General features: G+C 41.2%; 2 protein-coding genes across 2 annotated transcripts; both read left to right on the top strand.

Moving 5' to 3' along the window:
• Nucleotides 1–392: 392 nt before the first annotated feature.
• On the top strand, nt 393–1,397 carry LOC128518004 (trace amine-associated receptor 13c-like). The gene has a single exon (XM_053491121.1). It carries the CDS (start codon nt 393–395, stop codon nt 1,395–1,397), a length of 1,005 nt encoding a protein of 334 aa, XP_053347096.1.
• A 14,197-nt stretch (nt 1,398–15,594) lies between these two features.
• On the top strand, nt 15,595–16,599 carry LOC128518006 (trace amine-associated receptor 13c-like). The gene has a single exon (XM_053491124.1). It carries the CDS (start codon nt 15,595–15,597, stop codon nt 16,597–16,599), a length of 1,005 nt encoding a protein of 334 aa, XP_053347099.1.
• Nucleotides 16,600–24,334: the final 7,735 nt, after the last annotated feature.

The following is a 24,334-nucleotide window of genomic DNA, read 5'->3' on the forward strand; positions in this document are numbered from 1 at the left end:
TAAGACTTGTTTATCATGATTATCATTAAAAAAAAAACAGGGTATTAAATACTGACTCGTTAGAGATCACCTGTTCCTAATACCTCATTATTTGTTGCAATATTTCATTTATAAAATGTATCACATTTTCTCTTTATCCACACTGTAACATGATTTAAAGCATGTAGTTTTGGGGATTTCATTTGTTTTTATTATTTACTTTCTCTTAATGTTTAAGTATTTTGTGCACTCAATGCCTTATCTGGTCTATAGTTATCCCCAGTGCATGACATCATGTTAATTAAGCTGTCAATCAAACTTGGGGGATGTGCTTACTTTTTAAACTATAAAAATATCTGAGCTGCCTGACCTATAATTCATTTGTTCATGATGTAACAGAGACTATTTTTTTAATGCATGTATTGATGAACCTGTCAGAGTTTAACCAGTCTGATCTCTGTGAGCATTTCTCCTGTCCAGAGAGATCTGTATCTCCTGCAGTTTATATCTTATTATATGTGTGTTCAGCTGCTGTGGTTCTGCTAAGAGTTTGTGGAAATCTGCTCGTCATCATCTCTGTTTTTCACTTCAAGCAGCTTCACACACCGACTAACATGCTCGTGCTCTCTCTGGCTGTGTCAGATTTCCTCATTGGGGCGTTGGTGATGCCACCGGTGTTGATCTGGACCACTGAGTCATGCTGGATTTTTGATAATTGTTACTGCATCAGTTTTTTTGTAATTAATTATATTCTTACAAGCCTGTCTATATATCATATTGCTCTGATCGCTGTGGATCGGTATTTGGCTCTCTCAAACCCGTTTCTCTACACAAACACAATCTCTACCAGGACTATGAGCATTGTGGTTTCTTCTGACTGGTGTGCTTGTCTGGTTTATAATGCAGCACTTTTTTATTTTAATGGAAGCCTCACAAGTTCTGTAATGTGTCCTGGAGAGTGTCATCTTTTTCTTAATGAAGTTTCGTCTGTAGTTGATCTTGTAATAACATTTATATTTCCACTTTCTGTTATAATCATATTCTATACTCTGGTTTTTGTGATTGCTAAGAAACATGCCACTGCTATCAGAGAGCTTAATAATCACACATGGCTTAAAACACAGAAAATCACCTCACACTCAATGAAATCTGAGAGAAAAGCAGCTAAAGTCCTCGGCATTTTAGTGTCTGTGTTTCTGGTGTGTTTACTGCCATATGTTATTTACAGTTTATTAGGTGATGTTATTGAGCTACAGACAGAAACATTTCTTAAAGTCTTTATTGTGGCTTATTTTAATTCCACCATTAATCCAGTTATTTATGCTCTGTTTTATCCGTGGTTTAGAAAGACCATTAAATTAATTATAACTCTCCAAATATTCCAAGCAGACTCTGCATTAATAAATATTCTTTCATAAATGTGCTTTTGGGGTCTATGTACATTATGTAACATTGACATTTAATTTGGTCTAAAGATCTGGAATTAATGAAATAATGGAAGTTTTAGAACAAAAATAAGAGAAATGTAATGTTTTAAAAGTTCAGTATTCACGATTGGATTTGATCTAAGATGTATAGTCAGGTTTTAGAAAAACTCACAGAGAACGTGGAGTCTCGGGCACCATTAATACAGAATCTCAATGAGGCAAAAGAGGGAAATTCTGATGTTCATGAACTTCCCATTTTTACAAGATATAAGATAGTAGATTATAACTATAGTTACAAGATTCAATTTTAAGTAGAAACTTTACAGTTAATAACATTATGTTCAAATGCAAAGAAGAAGAACCACTGCCAAATGCCTAAATGTAAATGTAAGCATGTTCTCTAGTGTTCTCAGACTTCTGGACCCTACGATTGTTACTAATGCATGCTTATTCTATCAGATCTCAGTGCTCCTTTTAACGCCCTTAGCCATAGCATTCTGTTCCTTTGGCTTTTCTCGATCACTGTTTTGATTTAATTCACGTTTTATATTTCAGATGAAGATTTATATTTAACCACTGGTAAACATAAATGCTTTACTGCCCCCTGTTGAATCCTTTGCCCTTTGTTTTCTTCTTAGGTCTGATTTCTATCGACCAGACAAGTGGAAATGATCCACTGTTGTTGCTTTATTTATATTTAAAAAAATGTCTATATTTTTTTTTCATTAATTTTGTATTTTCCCAAGCCTAGTGTAATCACAACCTAAAATGGATGACCTCTAATTACCTTAACCTATACAGTACATTTACTTTCCAAGGCCTAAAGTAGTGCTTGTGGACTAAAGTGTGAAATTTACAGAGCCTGTGAGCCTGTATAAAACAAACCTCGTACTATAATACAGTCTTTGGAATGTGCAATTATACACTATATACAGTACTCTTATATATCAAAAACTTGAAACAAGGTTATGTATTTTAAAGGACAAAAGTCAATGAAGCGTAGTCTCTCAATGATCGTGTTTGTTTTGAAGGTAAAGGTCCCATTTTTGAGTAACAGGTTTTCTCAGTATAACAGTATTTCAGGCTTTTGGAAACACAGTTTTTTTATTTATTTAAAATAACCCATATGGCATTAGATAATTACCAGTCAGTTGTCATTTTATGGTCCGCTGTTCTGGAACAGTACGTGTATGAACAGAATTGTATCGAGTGCATTTGTAAAACCCATTAAGCTCCATGATGAAACTGTCTCTCATGAAGACCTTCCCAGGAAAGCAAGACCAAAACTGACCTTTGCTGCAGAGGAGAAGTTCATTTAGAGTCACCAGCCTCAGAAAGCAGCACCTGTTGTTATGAATGCTTTAAAGTAACATAAGTAGCAGACACATCTCACTAACAACTGCTCACATTTGCAACGTTTAGATACATTCAGTGTTTTACAATGTAAAAAGTAATACAGTATGTTCTTTATGGTAACATAACAAGTGTAGCTACAAATATGAAGCCAGCTTTGTCGATCCCAATAATCATCATTTACAGACCTCCAGGGCCGTATTCTGAATTTCTTTGTGAATTTGCAGATTTCCTCTCAAACCTAGTCGTTTCTGTAGACAAGGCGTTAATTGCTGGAGATTTTAATATTCATTTTGAGAATCCAGAAGACCCTCTGCGTAGAGCAATTATGTCCATACTAGACTCAGTAGGAGCAAAATCAGTGTAAAGTAGGACCCACTCATAAAGCAGGTCACACTTTAGATTTAATAATATCTTTCGGATTAAGCATAAGAAATTTATTTACAACTCCACTGTCTGAAGTTACATCAGATCACTATCTTGTTTCAAGTGTGTTATAGTGATAATGTATGCGCAGCACCATGCTACCGTACTAAACGTACATTCACATCAACTACCACACAGAGTTTTATCAGTAATCTCCCAAAATTAACAACTTTGATTGGATTACCGTCTGACCCCACAGAACTCGATCAGGCGACTGAATATTTAGAGTGAACGTTCCGTTATACCTTACATAATGTAGCTCCAGTTAAAAGAAAAATTATTATAGATAAAAAACTCTCTCCCTGGTATAACGTCCACACACGTACTTTAAAACAGACCACTCGGAAATTAGAACGTAAATAGCGTCAAAATAAATTGTTAGTATTTCAAATAGCATGGAGGGAGAGCATCCTGAACTATAGAAAAGCTCTTAGTGTAGCTAGATCAACGTATCTCTCCACTCTTATAGAAAATAACAAAAATAATTCTAAATTTTTATTTAATACTGTAGCCAAATTAACCAGAAATAAGACCACTGCAGAAATCTCCACAACAACATCGTGCAATAGTGAGAACTTCATGAACTTTTTTAATAATAAAATTGTAAATATCAGGCATAAAATTGGGGCTTTGAAACCGGACAATGCAATTGAGGCAGATGTTAATCTAGCCATGTCAGATTGGAACATAGAATACTTTACTCCCCATGAAGAGAATGAACTAATTTTACTCATCTCTTCTGCAAATTCATCAACTTTTATATTAGATTCTATACGGACACATTTTCCTAAACAGATAGTATCAGCAATAACAGAACCCCTGTTGAGAATTATTAATTCTTCACTCAGCATTGGGTATGTTACAAAATCTTTTAAATTAGCACTTATTAAACCGATTTTTAAAAAACCTGACCTTGACCCCTGTCAGCTGTCCAATTACAGGCCAATATCAAACCTCTCGTTCATCTATGAAATATAAGAGCGGAGCAGTTTTGCTCATATCTACATAGAAATAGCATATATGAACTGTATCAGTCAGGATTTAGGCCTCATCACAGCACAGAAACAGCACTCGTTAAAGTAGTAAATGAACTCCTATTGGCCTCTGATCAGGGTTGTGTAACTATGCTTGTGTTACTCGACCTCAGTGCAGCTTTTGACACCATTGATCACGCTATTTTTCTTCACAGATAAGAAAATGTAGTAGGAATTAAGGGTACAGCCCTCTCCTGGCTCAGATCCTATTTGACCGATCTTTATCAGTATGTAGACCTAAATGGTGATTATTCTGCATGCTCTCTGGTGGAGTTTGGTGTTCCACAAGGTTCAGTTTTAGGACCACTGCTTTCTTCCCTTTACATGCTTCCTCTAGGCAACATAATCCATAAACATGGTATTAGTTTTCATTGCTATGCTGATGACACACAGTTATATGTCTCAGCAAAACCAAATGAGAAAAACAAGCTTACTAAAGTTGATCAATGTGTGCAGGACATAAGAGATTGGATGCTAATTAACTTAATCCAGATAAGACAGAAGTTCTAGTCATAGGACCACATTCAGCTAGAAGTAAAATCTTAGATCACACTGTAACTTTAGATGGCCTTTTTGTTCCATCGGTACAACAGTAAAAGACCTCGGTGTGATTATAGATTTCAGCCTTTTATTTAAAGCACATGTAGATACTGTTACCAGGATAGCATTCTTTTACCTCAGAAATATTGCCAAGATAAGAAATATACTGTAGCTAAACGATGCAGTAAAAAACTAGTTCATGCTTTTATCACCTCTATGTTGGACTATTGTAACGCCTTACTGTCTGGTTGTTCAACTAGATGCATAAACAAGCTTCAGTTAGTCCAGAATGCAGCAGCGAGAGTTCTCACTAGAACCAGAAGATACGAGCACATCACACCTACCTCATCTTCACTTTTTGGCTCCCTGTGAAATTTCACATTGATTTTAAAATACTTCTCTTGACATATAAAGCATAAAATGGTCTCGCGCCGCAGTATCTGAGCAAACTGCTAGTGTCTTACGATCCACCAAGCCTACTCCGATTAAAGGATGCAGGCTGCTTGTCCCGCGTACCGCGTATTATGAAAACTACAGCTAGGGGCAAAGCTTTTTCTTACAAAGCCCCAAAATTATGGAATAGTCTTTCAAATAGTGTTCAGGACTCAGTTTAAGTCCAGGCTAAAAATCTATTTATTTAATTAAGCATTTTTATAAATAGATTTGTCTTGGGTAAAGGAGCAGATCTGGGGGACTCATGGTCGTAGAGTATGATGGTGAACTGGTATGTTTAGATGCTGTCCTCCTCACACTTATTGATCACTCAGGTTTGTTGACGGTGAGGTGATTGTTTGCTTTACATCTCATGGAGCCCTCATGTTTGTGTTTCCTTCTGGCTCCTTCCTTTTAGTTATGCTGTTATAGTTAGTCCTGCCGGAGTCTCTGCTTGCACTCTACACTAAATATACATTCACATTATAAATTCATATTCAAATTTTATTTGTCACATACACAAACATACACAGTACGAAATGTAGTGAAATGCATTATGCGCCTGCCATTGACCCTAAAAGAGAGTTAAATTTTACAAATAAGAAATAAATATGAATAAAAGAAATACGATAGAAATCAAATTAAAAAATTAAATTAAACTAGGAAAAATAGAACTAAAAATAAAAATAGAAATGTGCTAGGAAAAAAAAAAAAAAAAAAAATAGAACTAAAAATAAAAATAGAAATATGATGTACAAAATAGAAATATATTGTGCAAATTGAAATATACTGTACGGTGTGTGCAAATATGCATAGAGCAAAGTGTCTTAGTGCAGAGGTTATTAAAGTGTCTTTGTGCACTGGTCCAGGATGTAAACGTAAAACTGTAAAATGTAGTGTAGTTGTGAAGGTAGGTGTGCAAGGTTATTAAAGTGTCTTTGTGCAATGGTCCAGGATGTAACGTACGACATGTAGTGTATATATGAAGGAAGGTGAGCGTGTAATTGTCCATAGTGTTCATGGATGTAAGAAGATTGATAGGTTTGACCAATTATGAAAATATTGTGTAGTTCTGCATAGTGGTGTGGTTGTGGTTGAGAGACCTTATCGCCTGCGGAAAGAAGCTCCTCCTCAGTCTCTCTGTGTTGGCCTTCAGGGAGCGGAATCGCTTCCCAGACCGCAACAGAGTAAACAGTCCGTTATTGGGGTGGCTGAGGTCCTTCACGATCTTCCTGGCCTTGGTCAAGCACCGCTTGCTGTAAATCGATTGCAGGTCAGGGAGCTCGATGCGGATGATGCGCTCAGCTGATCGCACCACCCTCTGTAGAGCTCGTCTGTCCTGCATGGTGCTGTTCCCGAACCAGGTCGTGATATTTCCCGTCAGGATGCTCTCGATGGTGCAGGAGTAGAAATTCCTGAGCACCTTGAAGGGCAGGCTAAAGTCTCTCAAGCGTCTGAGGTGGTAGAGACGCTGTCGGGCCTTTTTTACCACGGTGTTGATGTGACAGGACCATGCCAGGTCCTGCGTGATGTGAACACCGAGGTATCTGAAGCTGTCCACTCTCTCCACTGGGCTCCTGTTGATGACGGGGGTCTGGTAGTTCCTCACCTGCTTTGTACTAAAGTCCACTATCAGCTCCTTTGTCTTACTGACGTTCAGGAGGAGATTGTTTCTCTGGCACCAGTTCTCCAGATTTCCAACCTCCTCCAGGTAGGCCGTCTCATCGTTGTTCGTGATCAGGCCCACCACAACAGTGTCGTCAGCAAACTTGATGATGGTGGTGGAGCTGGTAGTGGCCACGCAGTCGTGGGTGTACAGAGAGTACAGCAGGGGGCTCAGAACACAACCCTGGGGGGCTCCAGTGCTGAGAGTGAGGGAGGCTGAGACATGTCCGCCCATCCTTACTGCCTGTGGTCTGCCAGTTAGGAAGTTGGAGATCCACTGACACATAGATGAGCTGAGTCCCAGGTGCTCCAGCTTGGTGGTAAGTGTGGAGGGAATTATGGTATTAAATGCAGAACTGTAGTCGATGAAGAGCATTTTCACATAATTCCCCCTCCGAGTGTCCAGGTGAGTGAGAGATGTATGGAGGAGATGAGAGATTGCATCGTCCATGGAACGGTTTGGACGATAAGCAAACTGTAGTGGGTCGAGTGTGTCTGGTAGTGAAGAGATGATGAAGTCTCTGACCAGGCGTTCAAAGCACTTCATCACTACTGAAGTGAGGGCTACAGGGCGATAATCATTGAGGGAAGCAGGATGAGGTTTCTTTGGGACAGGAACAATAATGGACTCTTTGAAGCATGTGGGGATCACCGACTGAGATAAAGAGATGTTGAATATCTCAGTGAACACAGGTGCTAGCTGGTCTGCGCAGGCTCTGAGAATACGGCCTGAGATGCCGTCTGGTCCTGCTGCTTTCCTGGTGTTTACTCTCTTGAAGGCTCTCCTCACGTCATGCTCGGTGATGATGAACGCGCTTCCGGTGCTGGCAGTGACTTCCTGTCTGCAGCCGTTAGCGCCGCTAGCATTAGCATCGCTAGCGTCCTTAGCTGCAGCCTCGAAGCGAGCATAGAAAGTGTTCAGCTCGTCTGCCAGAGACACGTCTGCGTTTATCATACCGGATGTTGGTGCTTTATAATCCGTTATTGTTCTTAATCCCTGCCACAGGCTCCTAGAGTCACTCTGTTGGAGCTGTGACTCTAGTTTCCTCCCGTAGCGCTGCTTCGCCTCTTTCACCGCCTTCCGGACGCTGTATGACGCAGCCTTGTACGGTTCCATGTCCCCCGACGCGAGTCCCGTGTTGTAGGCAGCGGTGCGAGATCTCAGAGCGTCGCGGATGGTTTTATCCACCCACGGCTTCTGGTTGGGAAACGTTTTAATAGTCTTTTTTTCTACGGTATCGTCCGCTAATTTCCCGATGAATCCCACAACCGCTTCCGTAAACACGCTGACGTCACCATCGGAGCTGTTTCTGAACATGTCCCAGTCTGCGTCATCGAGTGCGTCCTGTAACGCGGCCACCGATTGGTCCGTCCAGCGCGCGACCTCCCTCTGAACCGGAACTTCCTGTTTCAGCCTTTGTTTGTATTTTGGCATGAGGAAGATGGCGGCATGGTCGGATTTACCAAACGGTGGACAAGATTGTGCCTTGTAACCGTCCTTGACTGTGGTGTAGCAATGATCCAGTGTCCTTTCTCCCCTGGTGGGGCAGGTGATGTGCTGATAAAAGTTTGGCGCTGCACGTTTGAGGTTGGCACTATTAAAGTCCCCCGCCACAATAAGCGCAGCGTCCCGGTGTTGTGTCTGGTGCTGTGTGAGTGCCTCATGCAGCTCGCATAAGGCAGTGTCCGTGTCCGCTTGTGGTGGAATATAAACGGCGCTGATTATGACCGATGTAAACTCCCGAGGAAGGTAAAAAGGACGACACATGATGGACAGTAGTTCCAGGTTTGGTGTGCAGGAGCGTGTGAGAGGAACAACGCTCGCGCTGTTGCACCAGCTGCTGTTCACCATTAAACACACGCCGCCTCCCCTTGACTTCCCCGAGTCCCGCGTCCTGTCCATGCGGTGAACCGAGAAGAACTCGGCCGGCTGGATGGCGTGGTCCGGCACCGCTGGGTTCAGCCATGTCTCGGTGAAGCAGAGGAGATTGCAGTCCCGAATGTCTCTCTGGAACTTTATCCTGGCCCTGAGGTCATCGAGCTTGTTCTCCAGTGACTGGACGTTGGCGAGCAGGATGCTAGGCAGAGGTGTGCGGTGTGCACGGGCTCTCAGCCTGTTCCTGACGCCGGCTCGTTTCCCTCGAGGCCGCCGCTTCGCGTCGCGTCCTTTGTTGTCCCTCAGGATTTCACTCGGCCAGCTCGGATCCGGAGTTAAAAACGTCGAATTGTGAGTACATTGTACACCAATAGAAACAAGAGTGTCTCTATCATAACTAATGTACCCCATGGTGGTAATTTTGCCGGTTTTAAAACGCTGTAAACTAACTTAAAGAACAAAAACAAAGAAAAGGTGGTCAGAGCAGTCGTGACGGCAGCCAACCTCACCGGCGCCATCTTGGACTCCACATATACATTACATATACATATACATATACATTATGTGACTGCGACCATAGCCAAATGTTATGTCTCCTCTTCTGCTTTCCCCTCTTCTGTTCTCTCTCCTCCTCTCTCTTCCCTGTCTCCCCCTCTCTCTCTTCCCTTTCTCTGTCGAGCTACACATGTTGTTCCTGAGCTGCCAGTGATCCAGACTCCCTTTGCCCTCCGGACCTGTCTGACCCTACCTGGTGCCCCGCTTCTGGTTGGAGATCTCGTCGCATGGATGCTCTGTGTGTCTCTTTGAATGCGTTTGGTGTCTGGGGATGGTTTCACTTTACCATAAAGACGATTTTGGCCCCGATTGGTGTTGACAGCTGTTTCTCTGAGGACTTGACTTGGCTGCAGTACCTCGATACTTCAAGATTGCAATTGACCCAATAACTACCTGGACTCCATATTTACATCAATTAACAACAACTGTTATAGCTGAACTGCCTGCCACCTAACACACTGTATAAATGCAGATCATTTCCTGGTTTCTTCCTATTACCATCTCAGGGAGTTTTTCCTTGCCACTGTCGCCTGCGGCTTGCTCACCAGGGACAATCTGCTCTTCTTGATTTATGCACACCTACATTCCATACAGACTTAAATAATTGATAGTTGTTAAAAGCGCTATACAAATAACACTAAATTGAATTGAATTGAATTGAATAAAAATCAGGAGAAACCATGGAGTTTAAATTTAGTAGGTGTTTAAACTTTTAACTAATACTGTGTATATAATAATAATAATAATAATAATAATAACAACAACAACAACAACAACAATAATAATAATAATGTTAATTTAAAAAGTGTTACAGTTTAATTATGTGTTATAGCTTTAAATGTTAAGGAATATGCATTTCAATTATTACAAACAGATTAGCCTGTATATGCATAGATAATGTAATTGGAGGCTTATGGATATGTTTTGTGCAGTGTGCCCTTTGATGACATCATTCCATATATTTTGAGTTTTTACTTCAGTATAGTCAAAATCCATTCAATAATCAAACATTTCCTTCAATAAATTCAGACTTTTTGTTTAATATATTCTGAATCATTTAAATATGAAGTATATACATAGTTTTTTTGTGATATGTAAAAGTGGACAGTAACTCAAACTGTGCCAAAAACATTGGCTCACAGGTGATATAGAAAAATAGGTAAACATCATACAAAAACATGTAGGCATACACACTACAAGTCAAAAGTTTGTACACCTCTTCTAACTCTATTGTCTGTCCTGACTGTTATTTCTTTCTACACTGTAAAACAATACTGAATGCGTTTCTCCAAAAGACACAATAATCTCCTTTAAACAGTTGATATTAAAATGTATCTGCTACTTTTGCTCTGTAAAGCTTCATAACCGCTCTAATCTGAGGTGCTGGTTGTTAATTGGTAATTTCTAAGGCTGGTGACTTTAAATGAACTTCTCCTCTACAGCAGAGGTCAGTTTTGGTCTTGCTTTCCGGGAAAGGTCTTTATGAGAAACAGTTGTTCTTTAATCACATATTGCCATGTTTATTATTACATCTAATACACAGAACTAAACGAGTTTAAATGAGGACATTATGAAATCTCTGAAAGAAACATAAACACACACACACATCATTTGTAAATTTCAGCACTTTGATCAGTGCTTTAATCAAGTATTTAAACTCGACCAAGAGATCTCGGGTTATTTTGCTGTAACCCTGTTTCCTGAAAAGGCAGGAATGAGATGCTGCGTGAAAACGCTATGGAAACATCTTTTTATGTTGCCGGTTGTGAAGCATGTGTGTATCAAACACGCCAAATTTTGGCCTATATAACCTCGGTAAGGTGACGTCATCTGATTAGACACACCTGCAGGTTATAAATACAGGTGAACCGGAAACATTCCTCAGATTGATCTGTCTGAACGGACAGAGTGTAGTGGCGGCCGCCCCCCAGTTGTGGCCCCAAAACATGTAAAAGCTGCTCTGACTTACGCCACTGGCTGATGCAGTGGATGTAAATCTAAAGAGCACGTACTAGACAGTAAGTGAAGTCTCTTCTGCTCCGAAGCTGTAAAGGCGGAGGACAGAAGGCTTTAAAAATAATAGGGTGCATGTTGTTAATGGAACTTTCGGAAGATAGTTCAGTGAGGATGCAAAATGGCCCTGACTAGCCCAGGGGCAAGTCTAGGCAGGATGGGGAGACTAAAAGATATCCAATCCTCTTAGAGAGCTGACTCTAGTGGTTAAACAAAAAGGGGGGTGTTTCCCACAATAACTTCATCAATCAGGACGTGACAGGCTGAAATAGCGGTTACGTACGTCCTGAGAGTACTAGGGCACAAGCCCGAGGACAACTTTTACTGCAGAAACTCCAGCACTAAAACAATTCGGCAGTGGACTGGGTCTACCTGCTTCGTCATGCACCAACTTTCAAATACATTTCATTTGAGGGCATAAGCTTTTCTAAGGGAGGGAGCCCTAGCACTTAGAATAGTCTTAATTGCGCTGGCTGGAAGACCAGCTTGACTTAGTTGGTCCCGTTCAGGTTCCAAACTCAGGCCGGGGGTGAAATATCGTCCCCTGCGCCTGAGACAGAAGATCCCACCTTATTGGGATCACCCATGGTGAGCCGTTGAAATGAGATACTACTGTAGATCCGAGAACCACACTCTGGTTGGCCAACAGGGCGCTATCAATAAGAGGCGCAAACGCTGTTGATGGACCCTTCGCAAAGAGGCTATTAGGCAAAACGCATAAAGGCGTAACCTGGGCCATGTACAGGCCAAGGCATCCAGACCCAGGTGAGCTGGAAGTAGTAAAGGGGACATTTGCTGATCTTGCGAGGCAAGTCTTCCAACTCTGCTACATAAAATTTCTCCCAGATTGAATGACTACTTCGGGGTGGGGTTTCCATTCCCTGTGTGTCAGAGATTGACTAGACAGTACAACTGCTCCCACATTCATATGCCCTGAAATGTAAATTGCCCTGAGGGACAGGAACCTGATGCGCTAGCTATTAGCGAAGCGAGCACAGTCTGCCCTGGCGATTAATATATAAGACTGCCATAGTGTTGTCCACCCGCACTAGGACATGGCAGCCACTCAACTGCTGGAGGAAGTGCTTTAGGGCCAGAAATAGAGCTATGATTTCGAGGCATTGGTGTGCCGTGCAAGAAGATGGCCTCTCCAGCTCTCTTGGGCTGGACGGTTATCTAAGACTGCACCCCAGCCTGTGAGAGAAGCATCTGTCTTTAGCATCTGCGACAACAAGATGAAGTTAGAGTTGGACCCAGAGTAAAAACCGGGGTCTGACTACATAGGAAGGGCACGAAGCACCTGGCGTGTAAACTTTATTGAGGATTGGCCCTGGAGTGAAATCCCTTGGTTCTTAGCCACAACTGAGATGCTCTCATGTGCAGAAGGCCAAAAGGTGTCACTGTGGATACAGCTGCCATTAGAGCTAAGATCTCTAAAAATAATGGTCACTTTCTGGTCTAGCTTGAATTCCTTAAGGGTGTTAAGAATGGATTCGACATGAGTGGGAGACAGCTGTGCCCGCTTACGCTCGAATCCCATGTGGCACCCAATATGTTGTTCTTTGAACAGGAAAGAGCATGCTTTTCGTGGCGTTGGGTCTCAATCCTAAGAAACAAAGATGAGCTAGGAGTGCTAGCTACTGAGACTGGGCCAGCCAGTCGTATATGTAATTCAATATGGATGCCCTGGAGTCATAAGAGCCAGAACTACATCCATGCATTTTGTATATGTGCGGGTAAGAGCTAGACCAAATGGAAGGACCCGATACTGGTAAGCTTCGCCCCAAACATGAACCTCAAGAACCTCCTGTTTTGTGGCAATATTTCTATATGAAAGTAACCGTCCTTAAATCGATTGTCAAAAATCAATCGCTTGGTAGGATTTGAGAGCAATCACTTTGACAGTCAACATTTTGCAGCTGTATTATTCATTTTTTCAGATAGCGGGACAGCCCGCGAAATCTAAAAATTTAATGCAGCCCCCCGTTCCTCTAGGAACCAAGAAATACTGACTGTAGTAGTCTGACTCACTGTCTGGTAGGGGAACATGTTCCATGGCCCCATTCCCCAGCAACTTCTGTCAGCAGATGCGCACTTTCCAGTATCACGGAAATGTGGACCACGCCGTTGAAACCTGGAGGTCGATGTGCAAACTGAATCCTGTAGCCCTTGTCTACAGTCTTTAGTACTCAGGGAGATAAGCCTGGCAGTAGCTTGCACGCTGCCAGCTTCTCGGAAAGGGGTAAAAGTTTTAGTACTTGGACTGCACAAGGTGGGGGGACTTCTTTTTAGTGTAGAAGACAGTGCGGCAATCTGATCGTTTGGAGGCTGTCTGTGAGGGGCGACGAGCCGTACCCCAGTCCTCACGGGGGGGTGCCCAGCTGCTGAGGCTCTTGCCTGGCCAGAATCAGATCTGGTCGAGGCTGGGTCGCCGACGGCGATATGTGCCATAGATGTCTTTCAGCAGTCACCAAAGAGGCCATAGAACGGCCAATATCACGGGCTGTCTGTTTAGTCGCACGCAGGGATAAATCAGTAGCCCGGCATAATTCAGTGAATGCTTCCTGATTTACCGTGCTGCTCATGCTCAGATCATTTAGCAGATCAGCCTGGTACGCCTGCAAAACCGCCATGGTGTGCAAGGAAGCGCCGGCCTGACCTGCTGCTTGAAATGCTTTCCCTACAAGGGTAGAAGAAGTTCTACACAGCTTGGAGGAAAGTGTTGGTTTCTTTAATGAAGATGATGCCGCAGGAGAAAGATAGCCTGCAAGCGTCTCTTCTATCTGGGGCATCATGGTGTAGCCTCCTGCTTTTGCATCCACGATATTCAAATAAAACGAAGTCGAAGGAACAAAAATACGGGAAAAAAGGATTCCTCCAAGAACGAGATATTTCGTTGTGGAGGTCATCAAAGAATGGGAGAGAGCTGCGTTTTGGCTATATCTCCTGGCCACCCAACAGGAATCTGTTGTGTAATTTTGAGTGTTTTGGGTGAGCTTGCTCCTGTGGCCAATCAATATGCAGTCATTTGACTGTACGTGTTATAACCTTAAGCAGCTCCTCATATTCTCTCTCATCTTTAGAGGAGCGTTCTGAGGAAGCTACTTCCATTTCCACAGAAGCAGGGGAGTGAGTCTCTTCAATGCACCCACAAGAGGCACCAGAGTGCACTCGTGAAGTGGAAGGAGAGAGTTCGGGATCGGGGGAGAGGGCGAGAGAAAGAAGGGGCTCCGTCTCTCGTGCCTCAGCTAAGTCAGCCTGTGATCCCCATGAGTGCAGCGCGGCTCGTGGCTCCCTAAAGAACGCAAGGCGCGCCCGTAGCAGCTTCTTTTGGAGAAGATCACAGTGCTCACACTCTCCATTAAGCCCTTCGAGAGCGTGCTTCTCACCCAAACATTCAAAGCAGAAAGTGTGCATATCGCCCTCCGAAAGGAAATTATCGCACGGAGGGGGACATCTAGCTCTAAACTCCGCCATTATTGTCTGGTTTGTCTTTGGTTCTGTTTATAAGTGAGTTTTATAATCTGCTGTTAGATTTTTAGTATGCTTGTTGACACACACACGCGCACAAAGTGGTGAGAACAAAAGATCTAAGGAATGTTTTTGATTCACCTGTTTTTAGAACCTTCTGGGGCGTCTAATCAGATGATGTCACACTACCGAGGTTATATAGGCCAAAATTTGTGTTTGATACAAACATGCTTCACAATCGGCAACATGAAAAGATGTTGTCAAAGCGTTTTCACGCAGCATCGAGTATAGCCTTTGAAAGGGAACTAAAAGAGACTTTAAGACTCTTTGGAACATTTTCAAGCCCACAAACAGTAGTCCAGCCTTGCTGTGACTCCATATGTCAAGGCATAATTATATATGAAGCTTGTTTATTATGATTGTCATAAGAACAAAACCAGGGTATTAAATACTGACTCTTTTTATGCTATTTGAGATCACCTATTCCTAATAAATTTTTTATTTATAAAATGTATCACATTTTTTCTTTATTTACACTGTAACATGATTAAGAACATGTAGTTTTGTGGATTAAATTTTTTTTTAATATTTATTTTCTTTTAATGTTTTTTTAAATTGTAAATTAAAAAACTTTCACATACAAACACTAGGTATTTTGTGCGCTTAATGGCTTCAGTGGACTTTACCAGTGCATGACATCATGTTAATTAAGCTTTCAATCAAACTTAGGGGATGTGCTTACTTTTTAAACTATAAAAATATCTGAGCTGCCTGACCTACAATTTATTTGTTCATGATGTAACAGAGACTATTTATGTTTAAAATGCATCTATTGATAAACCTGTCGGAGTTTAACCAGTCTGATTTCTGTGAGCATTTCTCCTGTCCAGAGAGATCTGTATCACCTGCAGTTTATATCTTATTATATGTGTGTTCAGCTGCTATGGTTCTGCTAACAGTTTGTGGAAATCTGCTGGTCATCATTTCTGTTTTTCACTTCAAGCAGCTTCACACACCGACTAACATGCTCGTGCTCTCTCTTGCTGTGTCAGATTTCCTCATTGGGGCGTTGGTGATGCCACCAGTGTTGATCTGGACCACTGAGTCATGTTGGATTTTTGATAATTGTTACTGCATTAGTTTTTTTGTAACTGATTATATTCTCACAACCCTGTCTATATATCATATTGCTCTGATCGCTGTGGATCGGTATTTGGCTCTCTCAAACCCATTTCTCTACACAAACTCAATCTCTACCAGGACTATGAGCATTGTGGTTTCTTCTGACTGGTGTGCTTGTCTGGTTTATACTACAACCGTCAGTTATTTTAATGAAATCTTCACAAGTTCTGTAATGTGTCCTGGAGAGTGTCATCTTTTTCTGAATGAAGTTTCGTCTGTAGTTGATCTTGTAATAACATTTATATTTCCACTTTCTGTTATAATCATATTCTATACTCTGGTTTTTGTGATTGCTAAGAAACATGCCACTGCTATCAGAGAGCTTAATAATCACAAACAGCCTAAAACGCAGAAAATCACCTCACACTCGATGAAATCTGAGAGAAAAGCAGCTAAAGTCCTCGGCATTTTAGTGTCTGTGTTTCTTGTGTGTTTACTTCCATATTTTATTTGCAGTTTATTAGGTGATGTTATTGAGCTACAGACAGAAACATTTCTTAAAGTCTTCATTGTGGTTTATCTTAATTCCACCATTAATCCAGTTATTTATGCTCTGTTTTATCCGTGGTTTAGAAAGAGCATTAAATTAATTATAACTCTGCAAATATTTCAAGCAGACTCTGCATTAATAAATATTCTTTCATGAATGTGCTTTTGGGTGTATGTACATTATGTAACATTGAGAGTGAGTGTGATCCAAACATCTGGAATTAATGAAATAATGAAAATTTTTGAACAAAAATAAGAGAAGTGTAATGTTTTGAATGTTCGGTCACGATTCTGCACTAGTTTCAGTTAACCATTTAAATTTAAACACATTTGTGATATTGATTATGTTAACTTTATGCAAAAGATCAAGGTTTAGTTTTCATTGAGTCTTGAATCTGAACATCCATTTTATTTAAGCATTTGTTCAGACAAAGCATTTAATGAATTTGATCTAAGATCTATAGTCAGAATTTAGTGAAGGTCACGGAGAATGTGGAGTCTCTGGCACCATTTGTACAGAATCTCATTAAAGCAAAAGGGGGAAATTCTGATGTTCATTAACTTTCCATTTTTACAAGATATAAGATAGTAGGTATTAACTATAATTACAAGATAACATTTTTAGTTGAAACTTTACAGTTAAAAACATTATGTTTAAATGCAAAGAAGAAGCATGTTCTATAGTGTTTTCAGACTTCTGGACCCTACGATGAAAACTAATAGTGAAACCGTTGTTAATAATCTTGGTCATTCCATTGATACTTGTTGTTAGTCTTTTGGCTGCTCCCGGCAAGGGGTCGCCACAGCGGAATATCCAGTTCGCACAACAACTTGGCACAGGTTTTATGCTGGATGCCCTTCCTGACGCAACCCTCCCATTTCTATCCGGGCTTGGGACCAGCACTGTGTCCAGTGGCTGGGGGGTTTTGGCCCTGGCTGGGAATCGAAACCAGGCCTTCCGCATGGCAGGCAAAACACCTACCACTGAGCCACCAGTGCTCCTTGGTCATTCCATTGATACTAATGCATGCTTATTCTATCAGATCTCAGTGCTTCTTTTAACACCCTTAGCCATAGCATTCTGTTTTCCCGGCTTTTTTCGATCACTGTTTTGACTTATTTTACATTTTATATTTCAGATAGAGATTTATATTTAACCACTGGGAAACGGAAATGCTTTACTGCCCCCTGTTGGATCATTTGTAGACTGAAGTGTGAAATTCACAGAGCCTGTATAAAACAAACCTCCTACTATAATAGTCTTTAGAATGTGCTAATATACACTATATACAGTACTTTTATAACAAAAACTTGAAACAAGGTAATGTATTTTAAGCGACATTAGTCAGTGAAGCATAGTCTCTCCATGGTCGTGTTTGAATCGTCTCCCTGTGTCCAAGCACGGCTGCTTCCTGTTGGTGATGTAACTTACTGTTTTCGTATTGTTACGTTTTGCGTTTGTATCAGCGTACAATATTATGTAATATTATTATATAATATGTAATATTATTAATAGCAACTAGTTTTTACATCTTCATACTATTTGGCTTCGCCTTTTTTCCATTTTTTTTTGCTCTTTTTGAAAAACACGCGAGTTTCTTCTTCTAAGAACAACAATCGGAATTTAGCTAAAAACAACTAAACTCTGACTCAGGTACAATATAATAGATAATATTCAATTCAATTTTATTTGTATAGCGCTTTTAACGATTTACATCATCACAAAGCAGCTTTACACAATCAAAAGAATTAAGTTTGTATAAAATGTGAATGTGTATGAATCAAAATTATATGATTGTCCCTGATGAGCAAGCCTAGGACGACGGCGACAGTGGCAAGGAAAAACTCCCTGAGATGGTAATAGGAAAACCCCTTTGAGAGAAACCAGACTCAACAGGAAACCCATCCTCATCTGGGTGAAAACAGATAGCAGGGATTGATGTACATAATAATATGCGAGACTGGAAGTTCAGTATAAGAGGAGATGTGTAAGATTAAAGTCCTGTTTGTTCCTGGAGGCTCAGGTGGACTGTGAAAAATAATTTAATATTCAAAAGCTAATATTCAGCTTGTTCAGTGTGTAAAGTGCAGGATGTTTAGACATTCTTCCTCCGTCGTTAGTGATAATTTCACTTGTGATAGGTGTGTGTTAGTTAGCACTCTGACGGAGAAGATATCAGCAATAGAGGAGCGCATTCAGACTTAAGAGAGGGTTAGAGAGTGTGAGAGCAGCGTTATTCTCTTAGCGGAAATTCTGGGTGCCACAGGTGGAGATAACCAGCCCCCGACTCCAGCATACTCGTTCAGCCAAAGCTAACGCTAAGGCTAGCCCACTGCAGCACAACTGTTCTGCGCTTCACGTGTCCAACAGGTTTGCTCTCCTCAGTGATGCATCCGCTGAGAAACCTGAAAGAGCTCTGTTTATAGGAGACTCTATACTGAGACATGTGAAATTAGCTAGTCCTTTAGGGGCGGCCAGCAGCAGTGGTTAGCTATATCCCAGGAGCCGTTCTCAAAGATAGTAGTACATGCTGGAGCTAATGATATACACCTCAGAGGTTAGCAAGAATAACTTTTCAGAGGTGTTCAAATTAGCAAAGGCGATGTCCGATGACGTAATATGCTCTGGTCCCATTCCAATGAGACGTGGCAACATAGCTTACAGCAGGTTATGGTCACTGAACCGCTGGATGTCCAGGTGGTGCTCCAAAAATAATGTGAGCTTCATAGATAATTGGACCTTTGAGGGCAAAGTTGGCCTGTTAGGGCGGGACGGTGTCCATCCCACTCGGGAAGGTGCTGCTCTCATTTCTTGTAGTATAGCTCATACTCTCAGAAGAGGCCCAGTTAATCGGTGACAATCCAGAGGCCAGGCCAGGAAGCAGACAGACAGGCTAAACCAACCGTCTGCTAGCTGCATAGAGTCGTCACTCAGGGTTCACTGTATTGAGACTGTGTCTGTTCCCTGAGTTAAGCAAAAATGTAGAAAGACCCATAAAGTCTGTTTTAGTAATTTAATTAATATAGATACCACAAACTCGGATCACACTAAATGCGCAGCCGGCAGCTCTTATCTGAAACTAGGAGTGTTAAAAAGTCGATCTCTCGCATCTAAAGCAGTTATATTTAATGAAATATTCGAGGATTAGGAATTTTATGTACTCTGTTTAACAGAAACCTGGATTAAACAGGACGAGTATGAAGCTCTAAATGAAGCTAGTCCTCCTGGATACAGCTACATACACCAGCCTCGGTTAACTGGTAGAGGAGGAGATTCACAGTTATTCACAATGATAATTTGACTATTATACAAAAACACGGACACAAGTTTAATTCATTTAAAATCCTATAGTAACATAACAAGTGTAGCTACAAATATTAAGTCAGCCCAGTCGATTCCACTAATTGTCATTTACAGACCTCCAGGGCCGTACTCTGAATTTCTTAGTGAATTTGCAGATTTCCTCTCAAACCTAGTCATTTCTGTAGACAAGACATTAATTGCTGGAGATTTAAATATTCATTTTGAGAATCCAGAAAACCCTGTGCGTAAAGCATTTATGTCCATACTGGACTCAGTAGGAGTAAATCAGTGTGTAGTAGGACCCACTCATAAAGCAGGTCACACTTTAGATTTAATAATATTATTCGGATTAAGTATAAGAAATTTGTTTACAATTTCATTGTCTGAAGTTATATCAGATCACTATCTTGTCTCAATTCAAGTGTGTCATAGTAATAACGTACGCAAAGCCCTGCGCTACCATATTAAACGTTAATTCACATCAACTACCACACAGAGTTTTATAAGTTTTATCTCCCAGAGTTTTATCTCCCAGAGGTACAGTACCAACTTTGATTAGATCACCATCTGATCTCACAGAACTCGATCAGGCGACTGAATATTTGGAGTCGACATTTCGTTACACCTTATATAATGTTTAGAGATAAGAAACTCGCTTCCTGGTACAACGGTCATACACGCTCTTTAAAACAGACCACTCGGAAATTAGAACGTAAATAGCGTCAAACTAACTTGTTAGTATTTCAAATAGCATGGAAGGAGAGCATCCTGAACTATAGAAAAGCTCTTAGTGTAGTTAGATCAACGTATCTCTCCACTCTTATAGAAAATAACAAAAATAATCCTAGATTTTTATTTAATACCATAGCCAAATTAACTAGAAATAAGACCATTGCAGAAATTTCCACAACAACATTGTGTAATAGTGAGGACTTCATGAACTTTTTAAATAATAAAATTGTAAATATTAGGCGTAAAATTGAGGCTTTGAAACCAAACAATGTAAGTTATGCAGATGTTAAACTAGCCATGTCAGATTGGAACCTAGAATACTTTACTCCCCTTGAAGACCATCAACCTGTATATTAGATCCTGTACCGACACATTTTGTTAAACAGATAGTACCAGCAATAACAGAACCCCTGTTGAGAATAATTAATTCTTCACTCAGTATTGGGTATGTTCCAAAATCTTTTAAATTAGCAGTTATTAAACCGATTATTAAGCAACCTGACCCTGACCCCTGTCAGCTGTCCAATTACAGGCCAATATCAAACCCCAATCCCCTTTATCTCTTAGATTCTGGAAAAGATAGTAGCGGAGCAGCTATGCTCATATCTACATAGAAATGGCATACATGAACTGTATCAGTCAGAATTTAGGCCTCATCACAACACAGAGACAGCACTCGTTAAAGGTGTAAATGACATCCTATTAGCCTCTGATCAGGGTTGTGTAACCATGCTTGTATTACTCGACCTCAGTGCAGCTTTTGACACCATTGATCATGCTATTCTTCTTCACAGATTAGAAAATGTAGTAGGAACTAAGGGTACAGCCCTCTCCTGGTTTAGACCCTATTTAACCGATCGTTATCAGTATATAGACTTAAATGGTGATTATTCTGCATGTTCTGTGGTGGAGTTTGGTGTTCCACAGGGATCAGTTTTAGGCCCACTGTTTTTTACCCTTTACATGCTTTCTCTGGGCAACATAATCCGTAAGCATGGTATTAGTTTTCACTGTTATGCTGACGACACACAGTTATATGTCTCAGCAAAACCTGATGAGAAAAACCAGCTTTCTAAAGTTGAGCAATGTGTGTAGGACATAAGAAATTGGATGCTAATTAACATCCCTCTGTTTAATCCAGATAAGACTGGATCTAGTCATAGGACCGCATACAGCTAGAAGTAAGATTCTAGATCACTCTGTAACTTTAGATGGCCTTTCTGTTCCATCAAGTGCAACAGTAAAAGACCTCGGTGTAATTATAGATTCTAGCCTTGCATTTGAAGCTTATGTAGATAATATTACCAGGATAGCATTATTTCACCTTAGAAATATATTGCCAAGATAAGAAATGTATTGTCCCTAAATGATGCAGAAAAACTAGTTCATGCTTTTATCACCTCTAGGTTGGACTATTGTAATGCCCTACAGTCTCGTTGTTCAACTAGGTGCATAAACAAGCTTCAGCTAGTCCAGAATGCCGCAGCAAGAGTCCTCACTAGAACCAGAAGATACAAGGACATCACACCTATCTTATCTTCACTTCATTGGCTTCCTGTGAAATTTCGCATTGATTTTAAAATACTACTCTTGACATATAAAGCATTAAATGGTCTCGCACCGCAGTATCTAAGCAAATTGCTAGTGTCTTACGATCCGCCATGCTTACTTAGATCAAAGGATGCAGTCAGTCAGCTTATCAGTACCGCGTATTATGAAAACTACAAAGCCCCAAAATTATGGAATAGTCTTTCAAATAGTGTTCGGGACTCAGACACAGTCTCAGTGTTTAAGTCCAGGCTAAAAACCTATTTATTTAATCAAGCATTTTTATAAATAAATTTGTCTTAGGTAAGGAGCAGATCTGGGGAACTCATGGACGTAGAGTATTATATGGAACTGGTATGTTTAGATGCTGTCCTCCCCACTCTCATTGATCACTCAGGTTTGTTGACGGTGAGGTGATTGGTTGCTTTACATCTGAGGGAGCCCTCATGTCTATGTTTTCTTCTGGCTCTCCCTTTTAGTTATGCTGTCATAGTTAGTCCTGCCGGAGTCTCTGCTTGCACTCTACAGTAAATATACATTTACATTATACGTTATATGACTGTGACCAGACCTAACTGTTATCTCTCCACTTCTGCTCTCTCTTTCCTGCTCTTTCTCTTCCCTCTCTTCCCCTCTCTCTCCTTCCCTCTCTTTGTCTAACTAAACATGTCGTTCCTGAGCTGCCAGTGATCTAGACTCCCTCTGCCCTCCGGACCTGTCTGACCCATCCTGGTGCTCCGCTTCTGGTTGGAGATCTCTTCACATGGATGCCCCGTGTGTCTCTTTGGGATGCGTCTCATGTCTGGGCATGGTTCTCTCTACCTAGATGATGGTTCCGGCCTCGACTGGTGTTGGCAGCTCGATAGTTCAGGACTGGAACTTCATACAGTCCACCTCAGTTTTCAATAACTAACTGGACTCCATATTAACATCAATTAACATCAACTGTTATGCTGAACTGCCTGCCAACTAACACACAGTATGAATGCAGATCGATTCCTGCTCTCTGTTTCACCCAATTGAGGATGGGTTCCCTGTTGAGTCTGGTTCCTCCCAAGGTTTCTTCCTACTACCATCTCAGGAAGTTTTTACTTGCCACTGTCGCCCTCGGCTTGCTCACCAGGGACTATCTGACCATTTTTTATTCATAACAATTCAAATTCCATACAAACCTAAATAATTCTTTTGATTGTGTAAAGCTGCTTTGGGAAAGTGGCAATTGTTAAAAGCGCTATACAAATAAAATTGAATTGAATTGAATTGTTTTGAAAATGTAGGTATAGGTCCTATTTTTGAGTAACAGGTTTCCTTTCAAAAGCTACAACCGATCCAATTTTAGATCTTTGCGGGTTGAATCGCTATCTCAAAAAGTACAGGTTTAAAATTTTGACTGTCAACATGTTTATTTCTTAAATCCAACCAGGGGATTGGTTTGTGACAATCAATCTGAAGGATGCATATTTTCATATAGGAATATTGCCACAACACAGGAAGTTCCTGAGGTTTGCTTTTGGGGGGTGAAGCTTACCAGTATTGGGTCCTTTCATATGGCCTAGCTTTGTCACCTCACACATATACCAAATGCATGGATGCAGTCCTGGCTCCTTTACGACTCCAGGGCATCCGTATTTTGAGTTACATAGACGATTGGCTGATTTTGGCTCAGTCTCAGAAGCTAGCACTTCAACATTAGGATGTCGTCTTAGCTCATCTCCATTCTTTAGGACTAAGACTCAACGCCACAGAAAGCGTTCTCTTTCCTGTTCTGAGGGCAACATATTTGGGTGTCACATGGGATTTGATCACTATGCGGGCACAGCTTCTCAACACCCTAAAGGAACGCAAGCTAGGCCAGAAAGTGACTGTTCATTACTTTCAGAGATCTTTAGGTCTCATGGCAGCTGCATCCACGGTAATACCTTTGAGCCTTCTGCACATGGGAGCGTTTCAGTTGTGGCTAAGAGCCAGGGGATTTCACTTAAGGGCCAATCCCCAGAGGCAAATAAGGGTTACGCGCCAGGGGCTTTATACCCTTTCTATGTGGTTCAGACCCAGGTTTCTGACTTTGGGTCCCACTTTAGGTCCATCTTGTCATCACAAGATGTTAACAACAGATGCTTCCCTCACGGGCCAGGGTGCGGTCTTAGTTGGCCGTCCAGCCCATCAATTGCCTCAAAATGATGGCTCTATTTCTGGCCCTGAAGAACTTCCTCCAGCAGTTGAGAGGCTACCATGTCCCAGTGCAGGTGGACAACACTACGGTAGTCTCGTACATAAATCGCAAGGGTGGACTGTGCTTGCGCCACTT

The sequence above is a fragment of the Clarias gariepinus genome, chromosome 2, assembly GCF_024256425.1.
Source record: "Clarias gariepinus isolate MV-2021 ecotype Netherlands chromosome 2, CGAR_prim_01v2, whole genome shotgun sequence".
Lineage (NCBI taxonomy): Eukaryota > Metazoa > Chordata > Actinopteri > Siluriformes > Clariidae > Clarias > Clarias gariepinus.

Bases quoted from the DNA above. Each gene is read 5' to 3' on its own strand.
- LOC128518006 (XM_053491124.1), top strand. From the start codon at position 15,595: ATGCATCTATTGATAAACCTGTCGGAGTTTAACCAGTCTGATTTCTGT.
- LOC128518004 (XM_053491121.1), top strand. From the start codon at position 393: ATGCATGTATTGATGAACCTGTCAGAGTTTAACCAGTCTGATCTCTGT.